This window comes from Macaca fascicularis, chromosome 4 (assembly GCF_037993035.2).
Source record: "Macaca fascicularis isolate 582-1 chromosome 4, T2T-MFA8v1.1".
Classification (NCBI taxonomy): Eukaryota; Metazoa; Chordata; class Mammalia; order Primates; family Cercopithecidae; genus Macaca; species Macaca fascicularis.
Window position 1 is genome coordinate 14697747 of NC_088378.1, and position 18698 is coordinate 14716444.

The 18698-nt window shown below is 38.2% G+C and overlaps 1 protein-coding gene across 12 annotated transcripts in view; it reads right to left on the minus strand.

Moving 5' to 3' along the window:
• The window catches only part of CDK19 (cyclin dependent kinase 19), a 216999-nt gene that overhangs the window by 61176 nt on the left and 137125 nt on the right, over positions 1 to 18698 (minus strand). For all 12 annotated transcript variants that reach the window (XR_012433351.1, XM_074036891.1, XM_074036886.1 and 9 more), the window contains 2 exons: positions 6929 to 7039; positions 3913 to 4053 (listed from right to left, as the gene is read on the minus strand). Coding sequence is in view for 8 of the 12 variants with exons in the window: in XM_005551587.4 (XP_005551644.2) it covers positions 3913 to 4053; positions 6929 to 7039 (252 nt within the window). In the remaining 4 variants the exon portion in view is untranslated. The remainder of the gene's footprint in view (positions 1 to 3912; positions 4054 to 6928; positions 7040 to 18698) is intronic.

An 18698-nucleotide genomic window follows, 5' to 3' on the forward strand; every position in this document is an offset into this window, starting at 1 on the left:
GACTAGATTCCTGTTGGTTCAAAGTTTCTTTTTCTTTTTATTCAGACAGGGTGTCGATTTGTTGCCCAAGGCTGGAGTAGAGTGCAGTGGCACAATCACGGCTCACTGCAGCCTTGACCTCCTGGGCTAAAGTAGTCCTCCCACTTCAGCCTCCTGAGTAGCTGAAACTACAGGCATGCACCACCACACCCAGTTAATTTTTTATTTTTTGTAGAGATAGGGTCTCACTATGTTGCTCAGGCTACCCTTGAACTCATGGGCTCAAGCAATCCTCCTGCCTTGGCCTCTGAAAGTGCTGAAATTACAAGCATGAGCCACCACGCCCACTCAGTTCAAAATTTCAAATCTTATTAGAGTTATTCACTTGAGGAGTTGGAGGCATTCAGTAAATGTGTGGGTAAAATATAAACCAGTGCTATACTATGTAAGAACCAGATTCAGAATGCATTTTCAACACTGTGTTCATGCCATTGATGAGGTAATAATAATCAGTGGTGGCTTTTCTAGTGGGGGAAAAAAATCATTCTGTGTGCACAAACTGTCAGTACTTAAACAAAAAGATCCCAAAAACTCTCTAACTCAAGCAGGCTCCAACCCATACCTTCTGAGCACAACCTCACACTACTGCAATTCAGTTTATCCATATTTGAGCCAACCAGAACTGCACATCCTTTCTGAGATAATCCAAGTGCTTCTTTACCTCAGAATTTTTACATTCCAAACTCCCTTAGGTTACCCTCATCACCCAAGTCTCTATTTAAATTCTACTCATCCCTCAAAGTCCAGCTCAAATGTAACCTGCTCTTTGAAACTTACCCTTATCCCCCACTCAGAAGCTCTTCTGACCTTGCATAGATTTAGTCTGTACTTCTCATGTAGCTACAATCACATTTTCTCTCATCTATCTTATAGTGTAATTGTTTGTGTGTATGTCATATTTCTTCAAGGCTCCTTGAGAAGAAGGTCTTTGACATGGTCATATTTGTGGTGTTCCCATCCCTCTGTGCTTTACACATACAAGAAAAAAAAATGTTCATTGAGGACAGTGTATTCAAATGCCTGATCCCCAAAATGTCAGTACTATTCTCCCTGATACTCATTCACTGAGGAAATACTTCTATTGTGTACAGGGGCAGCAGTGAACAAAAAGAGTCAGACATAGACCTTGCTCTCTCAAGAAGTTCACAGGCTAGGAGATGTTCTAAGAGATCTCTAAAACTGCTATAATACTAACAGATAAATTCCATAAGAGAAGTAAAGATGCAGTACAACAGGAACTAACAACAAGAAGAGATTGATTCCAAGTAGACATGGATATGAGGGTAAGTTTTAATTAACATTTGTGGTGGGGCCTGAAAGACAGAGGGTATTTGAATATGTTGAGATGGGGTAAGGGGTTTTAAGATAGGGGAAATAAAGGCCATTAAGGCAGGAAATACCAGAAGGAGACAGGGAACACTCAGTAGTTCAGTAGTAAAGTATACATGAAAGATGACAGGGATAGAGAACAATTTTAAAGGCAGTTAAAGCTATAATTGGTAAAACTCTGAAAGCCAAATGAGGAAGTAGAGTTTTAGTCCGTAAGCAATGAGGAACTATTTCAAAGTTCTTGAGCAGGAGCTGAGTAGTTAGTCAGAAGGTCCAAAGTGGACTGGAAGGGAAAGAGATTGTTGAAAGTATAGGGAAAGTATAGAGGCTAGTATCACAATGCAAGAAAGAGGTAATAAAAGCCTGAACTAGGAATGAGGACTAGAGATGAAAATAGATGAATGCAAGGCATATTTTAGATACAATGCTGAAAGAACTTGACAAGTTCTGGATGTGGAGTGCAAAGAAGGGTCTCCAAGAGGTAAAAGAAGTTTCTAGGCTAGGATGAGGGTTGTGCCATAACCAAAAGAGAGGACACTAAAGCAGCAGCAAATTCGAATTGGGGAGGACACTGAGTCCTGGCATACTAAATTTTGGTATCAATGAACATTCACGTGACCATATCATGAATAAAATATGTTAAGCTATGCTGTTTAGAACAAAATATAGAATTTTATGAAACAAGAGAGAGGAGCTCAGATACATTAATCTTCAATAAAAAATTTTGATCAATGATTCAAAGATGAACATAACCTCAAATATATAACCTGCATATGTTTCACTAAGTGCATGGCAGATTAAAATCTAATAGCCCATTTATGAAAGAGTTCTTCTCATGATCTAGAACAACATCATGTACCCAATAATCTTTTTGTTTGTTTCTTTTGAGATAGGGTCTGGCTCAGTTGCCCAGGCAGAGTTTGCAGTGATCTCAGCTCACTGCAACCTCCAACTCCCAGGCTCAAGCCATCCTCCCACCTCAGCCTTCCGAATAGCGGGGACCACAGGAGCGCACCACCACACCCAGCTAATTTTTGTATTTTTTGTTAGAGATGGGGTTTTGCCATGTTGCCCAGGCCAGTCTTGAAGTCCTGAGCTCAAGTGATCCACCCACCTCAGCCTTCCAAAGTGCTGGCACTACAGGCATAAGCCACCACACCCAGCCCAATAATCATTTTAAAACATGCTGATTCATAGCTAATAGTAAAGTGGACATGTGGAAGTCTCAAAGAATCTTACAGTTAAAAATTATAAGGAGAGGCCGGGCGTGGTGGCTCACGCCTGTAATTCCAGCACTTTGGGAGGCCAAGGAGGGTGGATCACGAGGTCAGGAGTTCAAGCCCAGCCTGGCCAAGATGGTAAAAACCAGTCTCTACTAAAACACACACACAAAAAAAAAATTAGCCAGGCATAGCGGTGGGTGCCTGTAATCCCAGCTACTTGGGAGGCTGAGGCAGAGAACTGCTTGAACCCAGGAGGCGGAGATTGCAGTGAGCCGAGATGGTGCCACTGCACTCCAGCCTGGGCAAGAGAGTGAGACCCTGTCTCCAAAAAAAAAAAAAAAAAAAAAATTATAAGGAGAAATGCTCCTATTAATACGGTAAATGCATCTTTTGTGGTCACTATCATTTGACCCCAATTTATACAATGTCACAGCAAGACATGGTCAAGTCAGATGAGTAGCCCTGACTGACAAGGTCCCAAGGGATACTAACTAGATCCTTTCATCAATAAACACTTCTCATCAGTTAATAAAATGGAATTTACCTACATGTATCCCTACCATATCCCAAGAATTTTCAAAAGCCTAAGAAACAAAAGATCATGAAATCACTTTGTGGGGGCAAAATAAAATCTCTGATGATAAACTGAGGAGCAAATGAGGATTACAGTTATTCCATAACCATATCTTCTTAAGAACAAACAAAAGAAACTTGTATCAACATAAACTAAAATAACAACAGTGTGAAGATGAATACCTAGCAATATAATTAGATATCAGTAAATGATGGTTACATGTATATTGAATAAAAAAGTAAAATCAAACACTAAATTGCAGCTAATTTGCCTAAGTACATACCACCTGTTAGATTTATTTATTCATTTGTTTATTAATATTGATAACATTCTTTTTACTAGATGCAATGTCATTATTTCAGTTTAGATTTTAAGGGAAAGAAAAATGAGAACTCAATATTAATTACATTTTTACTAATGAGCAATAATATGAAGAACAAATTGGATTGAAATGTGCATGTTTCACATGTGACTACTCCATTAAAATTGTACAGTAATCATTTGTTCAAAATCACACTGATATTTTACAGCTATGCATAAATATAATGGAATGATATACACCAAATGTTAAATAGTGTTAATCTTTTGATTACAGGTTTATGGGTGATTTTTATCTTCTTTTTTGCTTAGGTATCTTTTCAAGTTTTTCTATAATTAATGTTTTATTATAATGGTACCAAGAAGAAAATAAATTTTGTAAAAGAGGAGGGAAAAACATATTGATGAATTTAAAAGAAAAATACTTACCAAGTCTCTGTGAAGCACCCAGTTTGCATGGAGGTAATGGATACCATCAAGAATCTGGTAAAGTAAGGATTTAACCATAGATCTTGGCAACTGCATGGGCTTTTTATTTGCTTTTGATGCACGGTGAAACTTAATAATATGCTAAAAATTAAAAAAAAAACATAATAATATAGTCTTTGCTAATATCTATGCCAACAAAACACAATCAATGCTGTAATAAATGCTCTATATTTTAAAATTACTTATTAAAGGCCAATAATGACACAAAGAAAAATAATTTGAATAATAAGTTCAACTAAAACTGAATCTATTTTGAGGGTGAATGTGACCCTGTTAATGAGGGGTTATAATGACTAAATTTACTGAAACCATTAAGATTTTCATTAAATAGGACCAAAAGGTAAAAAGGACTGATATTGAAACAGCTGCCTAAGAAGAGTATTATATTCTCTACTGACAGAATGAAAGATTAAAAAAAGAAAGAAAAACTATAAATCTTCACTTTCTATAAAAAGTTAGCACTTAGTACACTTGGGTAACATCACTGATCAGGTGTATATTTGAATTATTGGAAAACTTCCATCTTTGTTTGGCACAGAATAAATAGGAATATATTCCTGGGAGTTAATGTTAAATATGAAATTGCTAAAAAGGAGGAGAGAGAAAAAATAGGAAATTCAATCCCATTGAAATAAATAAAACTGGGTCATCATATTCAAATTTTTATATCCACATAAATATTGTGGGTTATAAAAACATTGTACTGAAAGGGAAAAAATGCTACTGGCCCCCCCAGTGCTCCCACCTCCACCTCCATCCCCACCCCACTCCTGTCTCTGTCCAAAACATAAAATGGACACTGAGGACCATCAAAACACTATGCAAACAATACTGATGAAATTGTCAATAGTGCTCCAGTAACTTTACGATGACCAAATGGTATGTAAAATTATTAAGCTATTTATACAGCTTTCTTATTTTTATAAACTGCTCAGTAATAACATTGATTTGATTTTAAGAAATAATAGAAAATTAGAGTTTATACTATAGCAGTGATTTCCAGTAGAAATACACTGGGAGCCACATGTATAACTTTCCACTTTTTAACAGCTACATTTAAAAAAAAAAAAAAAAAGAGGCTGGCTGTGGTGGCTCACACCTGTAATCCCAGTACTTTGGGAGGCCAAGGCAGGCAGATCACCTGAGGTCAGGAGTTCAAGACCAGCCTGACCAACATGGTGAAATCCCGTCTCTATTAAAAATACAAAATTAGCTGGGCGTAGTGGCGTATGCCTGTAATCTCAGCTACACAGGAGGCTGAGGCAGGAGAACTGCTTGAACCCAGGAGGCGGAGGTTGCAGTGAGCCGAGATCGCACCACTGCACTCCAGCCTGGACAACAAAAGCGAAACTCCATCTCAAAAAAAAAAAAAAAAAGAAACAGGTAAAATCAATGTGTGTACTTCAGATACTTCTGAAGTGAATTTTCTAAATATTACAAATACTATCTTCTCAGTAAAATGTCAGTTTAGTGCTTAAATTTTTTTAAAATCAACATTTATGATTATATTTATTTTGAAATATGGTATTGGACAGTACAGTTCTACAGGACCTGACTATTCCAATGTACTACATCATCTTCTTTCATCACCTCACTGATGTTCAAAGTAAAGTACATACACTATCAAGTAAGCCTTGGTTGACATATAGGGGAATATAGAAAAATGGGGAAAATACAATGTCTATGAATATCCATGAAAAGAGTTGAAAAAAACACACTGGAAATACTTGTCCATATCTGCTATAATAGCATACACTCTGAAAGTTTCTTTAAGAACTGAGTCTGTTAAAGCTATTCCTCAAGAGATTTATAACTTATACAGACGATAAACCACATTATATTGAATCAAAATTTATTAGTCACGTGTGATCATACACCTGTGGTCCCAGCTACTTGGAAGGCTGAGGCAGGAGGATCGCTTGAGCCCAGGAGGTCAAAGCTGCAGTGACCCACAATTTTGCCATTGCACTCCAGCCTGGGTGATAAAGCAAGACCCTGTCTCAAACAAACCAACAAACCAACAAACAAACAAACAAGGCTGGGTGTGATGGCTCATGCCTGTAATCTCAACACTTTGAGAGGCCAAAGTAGGAAAATCACTTGAGCCCAGGAGTTCAAGACCAGCCTGTGCAAGATGGCAAAACCTTGTCTCTATAAAACATTTTTGAAAAATTAGCCAGGCATAGTGGTGCTAAATTAATTATCCATAATTTGAACTTATTGCCAGATTTGACGTTTGTTACTTTTAGCAGTTCCTCAGATAAAAGTGTTTAAATGTTCTGATTCCTAATTTGAAAAGTAAGAATTAGAATTTTTTGCTTCTTTCATACATTGATAAAACATCCTTAATCTTCACTATACATATTAGTAAATTGCCATTAATTACTTGCATAAAAGTGTAGTCTCCCGCCAGGTGTGGTGGCTCATGCCTGTAATCCCAGCACTTTGGGAGGCCGAGGTGAGCAGATTACCTGAGGCTGGGAGTTCGAGACCAGCCTGACCAACATGGAGAAACCCTGTCTCTACTAAAAATACAAAATTAGCCGGGCATGGTGGTGCATGCCTGTAATCCTAGCTACTCAAGAGGCTGAGGCAGGAGAATCGCTTGAACCTGGGAGGCAGAGATTGCAGTGAGCCAAGATCGTGCCATTGCACTGGGCAACAAGAACGAAACTCCCTCCCCGCCACCCCCCGCCCACCCCCCAAAAAAGTATAGTCTCCCATTCGTTAAAATCTTTCTGAAGTAAAATTTCTAAATACTACAAATACTATCTCCTCAGTAAAATGTTAGTTTATTGCTTAAATTCTTCAAAATCAATATTTATGTTTATATTTACTTTGAAGTATGGCTAACAGAGCAAGTTTTCCTTTCTGTGCATTAACAATATGTATTTTCCATAAATATGCTCCATACCGACATAAAATAATCCTAGAAATACAGTGAGCTTATACTTACCCACAAGTCATGCTCTGCATAATCAAACAGCAGCCACACCTTCCTGTCACTGTGAGAGAGGAAAACCTTCTGCAATGCGATCACATTAGGGTGCTTCAATTCTCGCAAAAGCTGAATGCAAAAGAAAGAGAGGGGTCACTGCTGTGTTAGCAAGGAGGGGGAAATGATGAATGTCTTATAACTTCAAAACGAAATTTCTGAAAATCTAGAGAATCCAGGTAAGCAAAATGAAAGAAAAAAATACCACCCAAAATACCTCGATTCAGAGATAAGGTCTGTCAACATCTTGGTGCATATCTTTCCAATCCTTTTTCTGTGTGCATGGGTGTATGTGTTTTGTTTTGTTTTACTTTCTTTCTTGTCAGAGACTGCAAGCAGGAATGTGTTTTTAAAAATATGATTTTAAATGGTAAATGTAAAACAGCAAACAAAAATAATATCATATCATTAAATAATTAATTATATTTTTGTACATGCATCTCTTTTTTACTAAAGAAACTGTTCCTTGGGAGGCAGGAATCATATATTAATACTGCTTATATCTACCCTAGCACAGTATTGGTGCTCAAGAAATATGTGACAAAACAAGGAAAGATAGTTAACAATCCCTATACTTATCCATCCCTAGAGTGTGTGGTTGAGGGTTTTTTGAAGAGTAGTGAGTATAAGGGAATGACTGTCATGCCCAATTATAAAAACTGAAGTTGAGAACAGGTTCTGTAAACAGAAGAAAAGGAACAGGACTTCACAAAGTAAAAGCTTTAAGCTAGACTCTGATGATATGGAGGAAAGATAAACCAGAGCAGCAAGCAGAAGCAGCACTTTGCGCATAACAGACAGCTGCTTGATAAAATATTTAGCAACAATGACATTATTGCTCAAGGTAAAAGCCTTAGAAATATGCCTGCCTCAGGCTGTCCTTAACCAGGGTTCAGATTTCATAGGTAAAGAGAAACATATTCAATTTAAAAAATATTTTGAATAACTTTAAATATAAAGCTCTGTGGAAGATGCAAAAAGAGAAAGAGAAAACTTCTTTGAATATTTTCTATATGCAAGATGATTATATACAAATGTTTTTCTCTCACTTAATATTTAGAACAATTTTATGATGTACACAGAACCCAAGGCTCAGTGTGATAAAAATAACTTGACCAAAGTCAAATAGCTAGAAAGAGAAGGGGTTTGGACTTAAATAGATCTGCCTGATTGCAAAGCCCATGCTTTTTGCACTACAGCTAAAGTTCATGTCTTCAGTTCCCACAATGTGGTAAGGGAGACAGACATATAAATAGATCAATGAGGCAGAGAAAAATAAATTGCTTACCCATTCTAATAACTTTAGTAACTTTTTTTTTTTTTTTGAGACGGAGTCTTGCTCTGTTGCCTACACTGGAGTGCAAAGGCACAATCTCAGCTCACTGCAACCTCCGCCTCCAAGCGATTCTCCTGCCTCAGCCTCCTGAGTAGCTGGGATTACAGGTGTGTGCCACCACACCTGGCTAATTTTTGTATCTTTTGTAGAGATGGGGTTTCACCATGTTGGCCAGGCTGGTCTCGAACTGCTGACCTCAAGTGATCTGCCTGCCTTGGCCTCCCAAAATCTAGAGTTTGCCATTTTGAACACTTCATGCTCTCTGGCTCTGGCAAACCCTGTTTTTAATGACCCCATTGCCATGGCCAGCCTTGAAGCACTTAGACCCTGGTAAGAGACCTCACCCCAGGCACAATGACTGTCTCCTTCTTTCTAACTCCTTGATATTGATGAACTTAAAGAGTTTGCCTTTATTCCCTATGCAAAATATATTCTCTTTGCAGCCTGAAGTAGATGGGAAAGTAAAACTCCACTTCTGCATCTAAACCAGGCTCCTGAAACACCCAACATTGGCATAGATCCCTGATTCCTGGACCTCGCTTGTCTGGGAAAGTGGATGTCACAGTAGCAATATTTAATCAACACTTCTAAAAAACTACATTCTCTGTGACTTCCAATTGTTGATCCCTCTAGAATAAATTCATTTTAAGTCCCCTGTTGAAAAATTATTTTGACTAGATAATACATTTATATGGTTCAAAGATCAAAGTATACACAAGGATATATATTGAAATGTCTCACTACCACTCCTCTTGCTTACCTGGAGGTAACAACTTTTATTAATTGCTTATTTATCCTTGCAATGTTTCTTAATGCAAATCAAAACAAATATGAATATATATTTTATCCTGCATTGTTTACACAAAAGATAGCATAATTTACACACTGCTCTGCACCTTTTTTTTTTTTTTTTTTTTTTTTTTTACCCTTACTCTACCTTGGAAATCTCTTAGTATTAGGACAGTGTCAATATTAGAAATACTTCCTTCAGGTGAGAAGAGATTCGACAAAAGAAAAATTTTTTAAAAGAAAAAAATAAAAACAATCTTCCTTGTTCTTTTTTACAGTAGCATTGTATTTCTAGATCACCTTTTTTATTGGGGTAAAATATATACATAATGTAAAATTTACCATTTCAATCATTTTTAAGTATACCAGATATACTTAGCATATTTACTTAATCCCACTACCTATCCTGGCTCAGTGGGATTAAGCACAACCACCATCACTACTGTGTATTTCCAGAACTTTTTCATCATCCCAAAATGAAAATCTATACCATTAAACAATATCTCCAGGTTGCCACCTACCCCCAGCTCCTGATGACCAGTATCCTAATTTATGTCTCTATGAATTTGACTGTTCTCGGTATGTAGCTCATATAAGTGGAACAATACAGAGTCTGCCTATTTGTGTCTGCCTTTTTTCACATAATATAATGTCTTCAAGGTTCATCCGTGTTGAGGCATGTATGAGAATTTCATTCCTATTTAAAGCTGATTACTATTACATTGTATGTATAGACCACATTTCGTTTGTCCATTTGCCCCTCAATAGACATTTAGGTTGTTTCTACCTTTTGGTTATTATGAACAATGTTCCCTAAATATTGGTGTATAAGTAACTATTTGATTCCCCACTTTCAAATCCTTTGGATATATACCCAGAAGTGAAATTGCTAGATCCTATGGTAATTCTATGTTTAATATTTTGAGAAACCACCATCTAGGTCATTTTTGTAAAAAAAAAAAATTTTTTTGTAGAGATAAGAGTCTCACTATGTTGTCCAGGCTGGTCTCGAACTCCTGGCCTTAAGCAATCCTCCCACTTCAGCCTCCCAAAGTGCTGGGATTACAGGTGTAAGCCACTGCACCTTGCCTAGGTCTCCTTTCAATATGTCATACAGATAGTTACTTCATTGCTTCACAGATACTGTGTTTTTCCCAAGCAGAAGGCAACCCTGCATCAACCAAGTCTACTGGCACCATTTTTCCAACAGCATGAAGCTCACTTAATGTCTCTGTGTCACATTTTGGTAATTCTTGCAACATTTAAAACTTTTTCATTCAGTATTATTATATCTGTTACAGTGATCTGTGATCAGTGATCTTTGATGTTACTATTGTAATTGTTTTGAAGCATCACAAATTGCACCACATAAGATGGCAAACTTAATCTATAAATGTTGTGTGTGTTCTGATTGCCTCACCCACCAGCTGTTCCCCCATCTTTCTCCCTCTCTTCATGCCTCTCTATTGTCTGAGAAACAATAATATTGAAATCAGGCCAACTAATAAAACTACAATGGCCTCTAACTGTTCAAGTGAAAGGAAGAATCTCACATATCTCTTGCTTTAAATCAAAAGCTAGAATGGTTGACCTTACTGAGGAAGGCACACCAAAAGTTAAAACAGGCTGAAAGCTAGGCTTCTTGCACCAGTTAGCCAAGTTGTGAATGCAAAGAAAAAGTTCTCGAAGGAAATTAAAAGTTCTACTCTGTTGAACACATAAATGATAAGAAAGCAAAACAGCCTTATTGCTGATAGGGAGAAAGTTTTAGTGATCTGGATAGAAGATTAAACTAGCTGCAACATTACCTTAAAACAAAGCTGGCTGGGTGCAGTGGCTCACGCCTGTAATCCCAGCACTTTGGGAGGCCGAAGCAGGTGGATCACGAGATCAGGAGTTCAAGACCAGCCCGAACAACATAGTGAAACCCCGTCTCTACTAAAAATACAAAAAATTAGCTGGGTGTAGTGGCAGGTGCCTGTAATCCCAGCTACTCAGGAGGCTGAGGCAGGAGAATCACTTGAACCCAGGAGGTAGATGTTGCAGTGAGCCGAGATTACACCACTGCATTCCAGCCTGGGCGACAGAGTGAGACTCTGTCTCAAAAAAAAAAAAAAAAAAAAAGGAAAAAAAAAAAAAGGAAAGAAAGAAAGACAAAGCCTAATCCAGAACAAGGCCCTAATTCTCTTCAATCTGTGAAGGATGAGAGAGGTGGGGAAGCTGCAGAAGAAAAGGTTGAAGCTAACAGAGTTAAGTTCATGAGGCTTAAGGAAAGAAGTCACCTCTATAACATAAAAGTGCAAGGTGATGCAGCAAGTTATCCAAAAGATCTAGTTAGGATCATCGATGAAGGTGGCTACACTACACAACAGATGTTCAATGTAAACAAAAGAGAATTCTATTGAAAACAGATGCCATGTGGGACTTTCATAGCTAGAGAGAAGTCAACGCCTGGTTTCAAAGTTTCAAAGGACAGGCTGTTTATCTTACTAGGTATTAATGCAACTGGTGACTTGAAGTTGAAGCCAATGCTCATTTACCATTCTGAAAATCCTAGGACCCTTAAGAATTATGCTAAATGGCCGGGCATATTGGCTCAGCCTGTAATCCCAACACTTTGGGAGGCTGAGGCGGGCGAATCACCTGAGGTCGAGAGTTTGAGACCAGCCTGACGAACATGGAGAAACCCTGTCTCTACTAAATATACAATACTAGCCGGGCATGGTGGCACATGCCTGTAATCCCAGCTACTCAGGAGGCTGACACGGGAGAATTGCTTGAACCTAGGAGGTGGAGGTTGTGGTGAGCCGAGATTGTGACACTGCACTCCAGCCTGGGCGACAAGAGCAAGACTCCATCTCAAAAAAAAAAAAGCTACATCTACTCTACCTGCACTCCATAAATGTAACAACAAAGCCTAGATGACAGCACATCTGTTGACAGCATGGCTTACCGAACATTTTAAGCCCACTATTGAGACTGACTACCTAGAAAAAAGATTCCTTTCAAAAGATTACTGTCCATTAACAATGCACACAGTCACCGAAAAGCTCTGATTGAGATGTACAAGGAGATTAATGATGTTTTCATGTTTGCTAACATAACATCCATTCTGCAGCCCATGAATCAGGAAGTCATTTTGACTTCCAAGTCTTATTCTTTAACAAATACATTTCATAAAGCTATAGCTGCCATAGATTGTGATTCCTCGGATGGATCTGAGCAAAGTAAATTGAAAACCTTGTGGAGAGGATTCACCATTCTAGATGCCGTTAAAAACATTCATGATTCCTTCAAAGAGGTCAAGGCATCAACATTAACAGGAATGTGAAAAAAGTTGATTCCAACCCTCGTGGATAATTTTGAGCGGTTCAAGATATCAGTGGAGGAAGGAAATGAGATATGGTGGCAGTAACAAGAGAACAACAATTAGAAGTAGAGCTCGAGGATTAACTGAATTGCTGCCATCTCATGATCAAACCTGAATGGATGAGGAGTTGCTTCTTATGGATGGGCAAAGAAAGTGATTTCTTAAGATGGAATCTACTCCTGGTGAAGATGCTGTGAACACCACTGAAATAACAACAAATAATTTGGAATATTACATAAACTTAGCTGATAAAGTATTGGCAGGGTTTGAGAGGACTGACTCAAATTTTGAAAGAAGTTCTACTATGGGAAAATGCTATCAAATAGCATTGCATGTTACAGAGAAATCTTTTAAGAAAGAAAGAGTTCATTGATGCAGCAAACTGTATTGTTGTCTTATTTTAAGAAATTGCCACCCCAGCCTTCAGCAACCACCACTCTGATCAGTTAGCAGCCATCAACACTGAGGCAAGACCATCCACCAGCAAAAACATTATGAACCTGGGAAGCTCAGATAATCATTAGCACTTTTTAGCAATAATGTATTTTTAAATTAAGATATATACATTTTTATAAATAATGCTACTGGACACTTATAGCAGTGTATGCTTATACTGCAAACTACAGTATAATAAATATGACTTTACTGGGAAAGCAAAAAATTTGAGTGACTTGTTTTATTACAATATTTGCTTTACTGCAATGGTCTGGAACCAAACTTGCAATATCTCTAAGGTCTGCCTGTATAAGAGGGAAGAGTGTAAAGTTTACAACTACACACATTTACTAGAAATTCTTCCCTAATCCCCAAATTTGCATTTTCTAGAGCATCAATATGCACTTTCTATTTCTGTGTACCTCTTATGCTTTTTCTACCCTATTGGTTTCTGTAAGTCACTAAATATCAACATGAAGGCAGACTGAGGCAAAGAAATAGCAAGCCAATGTTACCTATATCTTTTTTGTTACTTCTTCTAATTTATCTTTTACTCTGCAGCCAGGAGTGATATTTCAAAAATCCTTAACTGATCATCTGTCACTATGAACAAGTCTAAGGAATCAAAGCAAGATATGAGGCAAAGACCATATAAAGGGAGTCTTGTAAGCTATGCAGAAGTGTCACCATTGAGGTTCTCTAGTATCACTGGCAACATGCTAGGGTAAATGGGTCAGTGGAGAAGCCAGCTATTAGAAAAGGTACCACCCTTTGACTACCTTCTGTACATGTTTCATGACTCTCAGATTTGGCCTCACTGAATTATATTAAGAGTATCTTACAATGTTTTAGCTGTTTGCATCTCTCCCTTGCCCTCCTCCTGCATTAGACCACAACGTTCTTGAAGACAAAGACAATTTTACTTACTTACTTACTTATTTCGAGACGAGATCTCACTTTGTCTCCTAGGCTGGAGTACAGTGGCACGATCATGGCTCACTGCAGCCTCAAACTCCTGGGCTCAAGCCATCCTCCTGCCTTAGCCTTAGTAGCTGAGACTACAAGTGCGAGCCACCATGCCCAGCTAATTTTTTAATGTTTTTGTAGAAATGGGGTATTACTTTGTTGTCCAGGCTAGTCTTGAGCTTCTGGCTTCAAGTGATCCTCCTGCCTCGGCCTCCCAACATGTTAGGATTCCAGATGTGAGCCACCACACTAGCCCAGAAAGACATTTTTAAATGTATTTCTATATTTCTAGTGACTAGCATAATGCCTGACACATTGAAAGAGCTCTTTAAGTGACCTCATCTAGTTCGGGGGCTTTAAATGTTACCCATATGCATTAACTCCCAGATGTTTACCTCTAGTCCACTCATCTCCCCTGAACTCCAGCTATGTGTATCCAGTTGCCTCAACAGCTCCATTTGAAAGCTTAAAGGCCAAAACTGAGGTCGCGCTCTCTACCTCCACTACCCTCTAGTCAAGTATCTCCAGTAGCCTCTATTCCAACTGCTCTTCCCCAGCCTCAGTTAATAGCAACTCCATCATTGCAGTTACTCAGGCAAAAACCTCATCTACTTTAACTCTTTTCTCAAATATCTCCTCCTCAGTGAGTCTTCCCTAGCCTTTCTATTTAAAATCGTAACCACCATTCTGCACTTTACCTTTCTGCAAGTACTAACACTCTCAAACATACCGTAACTCTATATCCCTTATCTACAATTCTAAAGAAATTGTAGAAAACCAAAAGCTTTCTAGTAACTCAGGTAGAAAAATTATTTGTGATTCAACAGAAAAAAATTGTTAGGGGTTCATCCTTTCAGTTACTTGACTCTGATTCTATAGAATCTATTTTACAACTCTGTACATTACACATAATTGAAAATGATGCAGAGTAATTCTCAACTATAAGCATACAAATTCTGTGCTGTCGGTAGAGGTTCACTGACTTCCCTCCCCAATAGTGGAAGAAGCCGGTTTTGCTTCAATTTGCATATTCATTTCAATATCCCTGATCTGTACATGTATGTGTTTTAAAGTTTCTCCTTTGAATGGGCTATAATATCGACTTGGTTCCTTCATTCAAAAAGTGAAATAAGCTGGACGCAGTGGCTCACACTTGTAATTCTAGCATTTCGGGAGGCCAAGGCAGGAGGATCACTTAAGGCCAGGAGTTTGAGACTAGTCTGGTCACACAGCAAGAGCCCCATCTCAACAAAAAAATAAATAAAATTAAATTATCCAGGCATGGTGGTGCATGCCTGTAGTCCCAGCTACTAGGGAGGCTGAGGTGCGAGGACTGCTTGAGCCCAGGAATTCAAGGCTGCAGTGAGTTATGATCACACCACTGCCCTCCAGGCTGGATGACAGAGTGAGACCCAGTCTCTAAAGGGAAAAAAAAAAAAAAAAAAGAGAAGAAGGAAGAAGGAAGAAGGAAGAAGGGAGAAGGAGAAGGAGAAGAAAAAGAAGAAGGCCAGGAACAGTGGCTCATGCCTGTAATCCCAGCACTTTGGGAGGACAAGGAGGGCAGATCACCTGAGATCAGGAGTTTGAGACCAGACTGGCCAACATGGTGAAACACCATCTCTACTAAAAATACAAAAATTAGCCAGGTGTGGTGGCGGGTGCCTATAATCCCAGCTACTCAGGAGGCTGAGGCAGGAGAATCACTTGAACCCGGGAGGCGGAGGTTGCAGTGAGCCAAGATCGCACCATTGTACTCCAGCCTGGGCAACAAGAGCAAAACTCTGTCTCTAAAAACATAAAAAAAATTTTTTTAAAGAAAGTTAAATAAAATCATTAAAATGTGTTCATCTTATACCTGTATCAGTCATAATTTTACCTTTTTTGAAAACAGTCATTTAATACTCATCGTACAGAAATACGTCACTTGAACTGACATGAAGCTGTTTATTGTCTGACATGAAGCTACTAAATGGACATGAAACTGTTTATATGTTATTTACTGTCTGTCTCTCTCCACTAACATATAAGCTCCATGAAGGCGAAGATTTTTGTTGATTTTATATCTCCAGTGCATAAAATGGTACCTAGCACATAATAAGCATTCAATAAATATTTGTCAAATAAATTAAATCTACGGAACTGGTTCTTATTCACAAAATAACTAGTAATGGCCTGTAACCTAATAAAACTTTGCTACCCTTTCATAAGTTATTCTCTTTCAAAAGGTGTTTTAAATGATTCTGTTTTCAACAAATTGAATAGACAATATCTAAAATAATTATTCCAGGGATGCTAACCCTCCACAAGCTCCATTTACTTTAGGCTTAAAAAGGAAGACTTCTTTAAATTAGCACCTACTCTACTAAAAGAATAAGAGTGCTGGCTTGAGGTAAGGAGCAGAAACACGGCTCTGAGTATCTCAGGATGGGATCTTCAACCTGGTGTATAATTCGAAGAGCAAAGGAGTGCTATGAGTGTGTTTCCTGAAGGGGCCGTGAGCACAATAAGTGCTACAAAATCCTAAAGAAAATAACACAAAGGAACAGGGGATACAGGGAAACACAAGTGAAGCAGACATTAACCTTTTTAGTAGTTATGTCCAAGGGATAAACATTATACAAGAGTGTATTCACTACCTCTATTTACTGAAAAAAACAAAGAAGTTAACTTTTCTACTGCTATTTACTGAAAGAAACAAATGAACAACAGTAAACAACCTAAATGTTCAATAAGAAAACTGATAAGTAAATTATGATGAATAGCCACATATTGTAGCCTCAAATATATATACTAAAATACATTAATTACTCGAGGAAAGACTATAATGTTGTGATATAATGTAAAAGGACCACAGGCTGAGTGCAGTGGCTCACACCTGTAATCCCAGCACTTTGGGAGGCCGAGTTGGACAGATCACTTGAAGCCAGGAGTTCGAGGCCAGCCTGGACAAAATGGCAAAACCTCGTCTCTACTAAAAATACAAAAATTAGCTGGGTGTGGTGCTACATGCCTGTAATCCCAGCTACTGAGGCAGGAGACTCGCTTGAACCTGGGAAGCAGAGGTTGCAGTGAGCAGAGATCGTCCCATTGCACTCTAGCCTGGGCAACAGAGTGAGACTGTCTCCAGATAAATAAATAAATAAATAAAATATGAAGAGATATATTTATAAAACAGAAAATAGGCTGGGCGTGATGGCTCACACGTGTAATCCCAGCATTCTGGGAGGCCAAAGCAGGCAGATAACTTGATATCTTGAGGTCAGGAGTTCAAGGCCGGCCTGGCCAACATGATGAAACCCCATCTCTACTAAAAATACAAAAATCAGCCGAGCATGGTACCACACGCCTGTAGTCCCAGCTACTCGAGAGACTAAGGCAGGAGAATCACTTGAACCCGGGAGGCAGAGGTTACAGTGAGCTGAGATCGTACCCCTGTACTTCAGCCTGAGCGCCAGAGTGAGACATTGCCTCAAAAAAAACAAAAAACCCAACAGAAATATGCCAAAATATTAACAATAGTTATTTCTGGGTGTGAGATTACGTATACTTTATATTTCTTTCTATTTTTTCTATTTTACCAGTTTTCTACAATGAGCATTACTCTTATAATTTAAAAACAAATATATACACACACCAAAAGACAGACCTTTCCAGAAATCCACCTACCAAAATAAGACACTATCATACTGTGTCAGCTTCTTTTCATGTGGTTATCTGAGAAGGGACACAGTGAAAGAAGGAGATGGCCATACTTGTACTTTCCCCATCTCTTGGCAAAACCAGATTTTACCAACGGACTTTAATCTCTCGTCTAACAAATATTTGTTCAACATGATGTCACACAACTACAAATATGTGTAATCATACTTAAATAGCAATTAAGTAGACCATGATTTTCCTGTGTGTCTCGTATTACCTGATAACGTCTTCCATGCCAGATACTCACAGCTCAGTAACATGATCCCACTGGAGCCTAATGAAGAATGTTCAATGAACATGCTAATATTTTATCTGAGCCCCTTTCAAGGCATGTAAGTAGCTATTTTTAAAGTGTCCACTTTTCACTGTTCTAAGTGTAAAATAATCTACAATTAGAATTCTAAACTTTCTGTAGATCCTGACTCAATTTAGAGAGTCTGTACTAGACTAAAAATTCCAGAATCCATTCGTATTTTTATCTATACATCTTTCTTCCCTTTTCACTTTCTGTTCTCCAAGTCTATGATGTCCCCACGGGTCCCTGACTCCTTTTTCAAGGGTATTCTGAACGGAAAGGTCCTCTTATACTTCAATAACTCACTTATCTCAAAGTAAATTCAATTTTCTATTCTTGTTTGATCTCTTTTAAGTAACAGTGTGTTTCATTTGACCATCAATCTTTCCCCTTGGTGAGAACGGTATCGCTGACTTTATTTTAGAAAGCATGGAGTATCATTTTTTTAAATGTCTAACACCTCTTCCCCCTTCCCAAAGAACTGAAGGTAAATGAAGTAGTGTGTATAATGGCAAATAGGAGATTTGCCTAATTCCAAAATGTTCCAGTACTCTTAAAACTGTAATTTAAGGTTTAGTATTTGAAAGTTTTTTTTTTTTTTTTTTTTAGTGTTCTTTTTTTTTTTTAATTTATTTATTATTATTATACTTTAAGTTGTAGGGTACATGTGCATAACGTGCAGGTTTGTTACATATGTATACTTGTGCCATGTTGGTGTGCTGCACCCATCAACTCGTCATTTACATCAGGTATAACTCCCAATGTAATCCCTCCCCCCTCCCCCCTCCCCATGATAGGCCCCTGTGTGTGACGTTCCCCTTCCTGAGTCCAAGTGATCTCA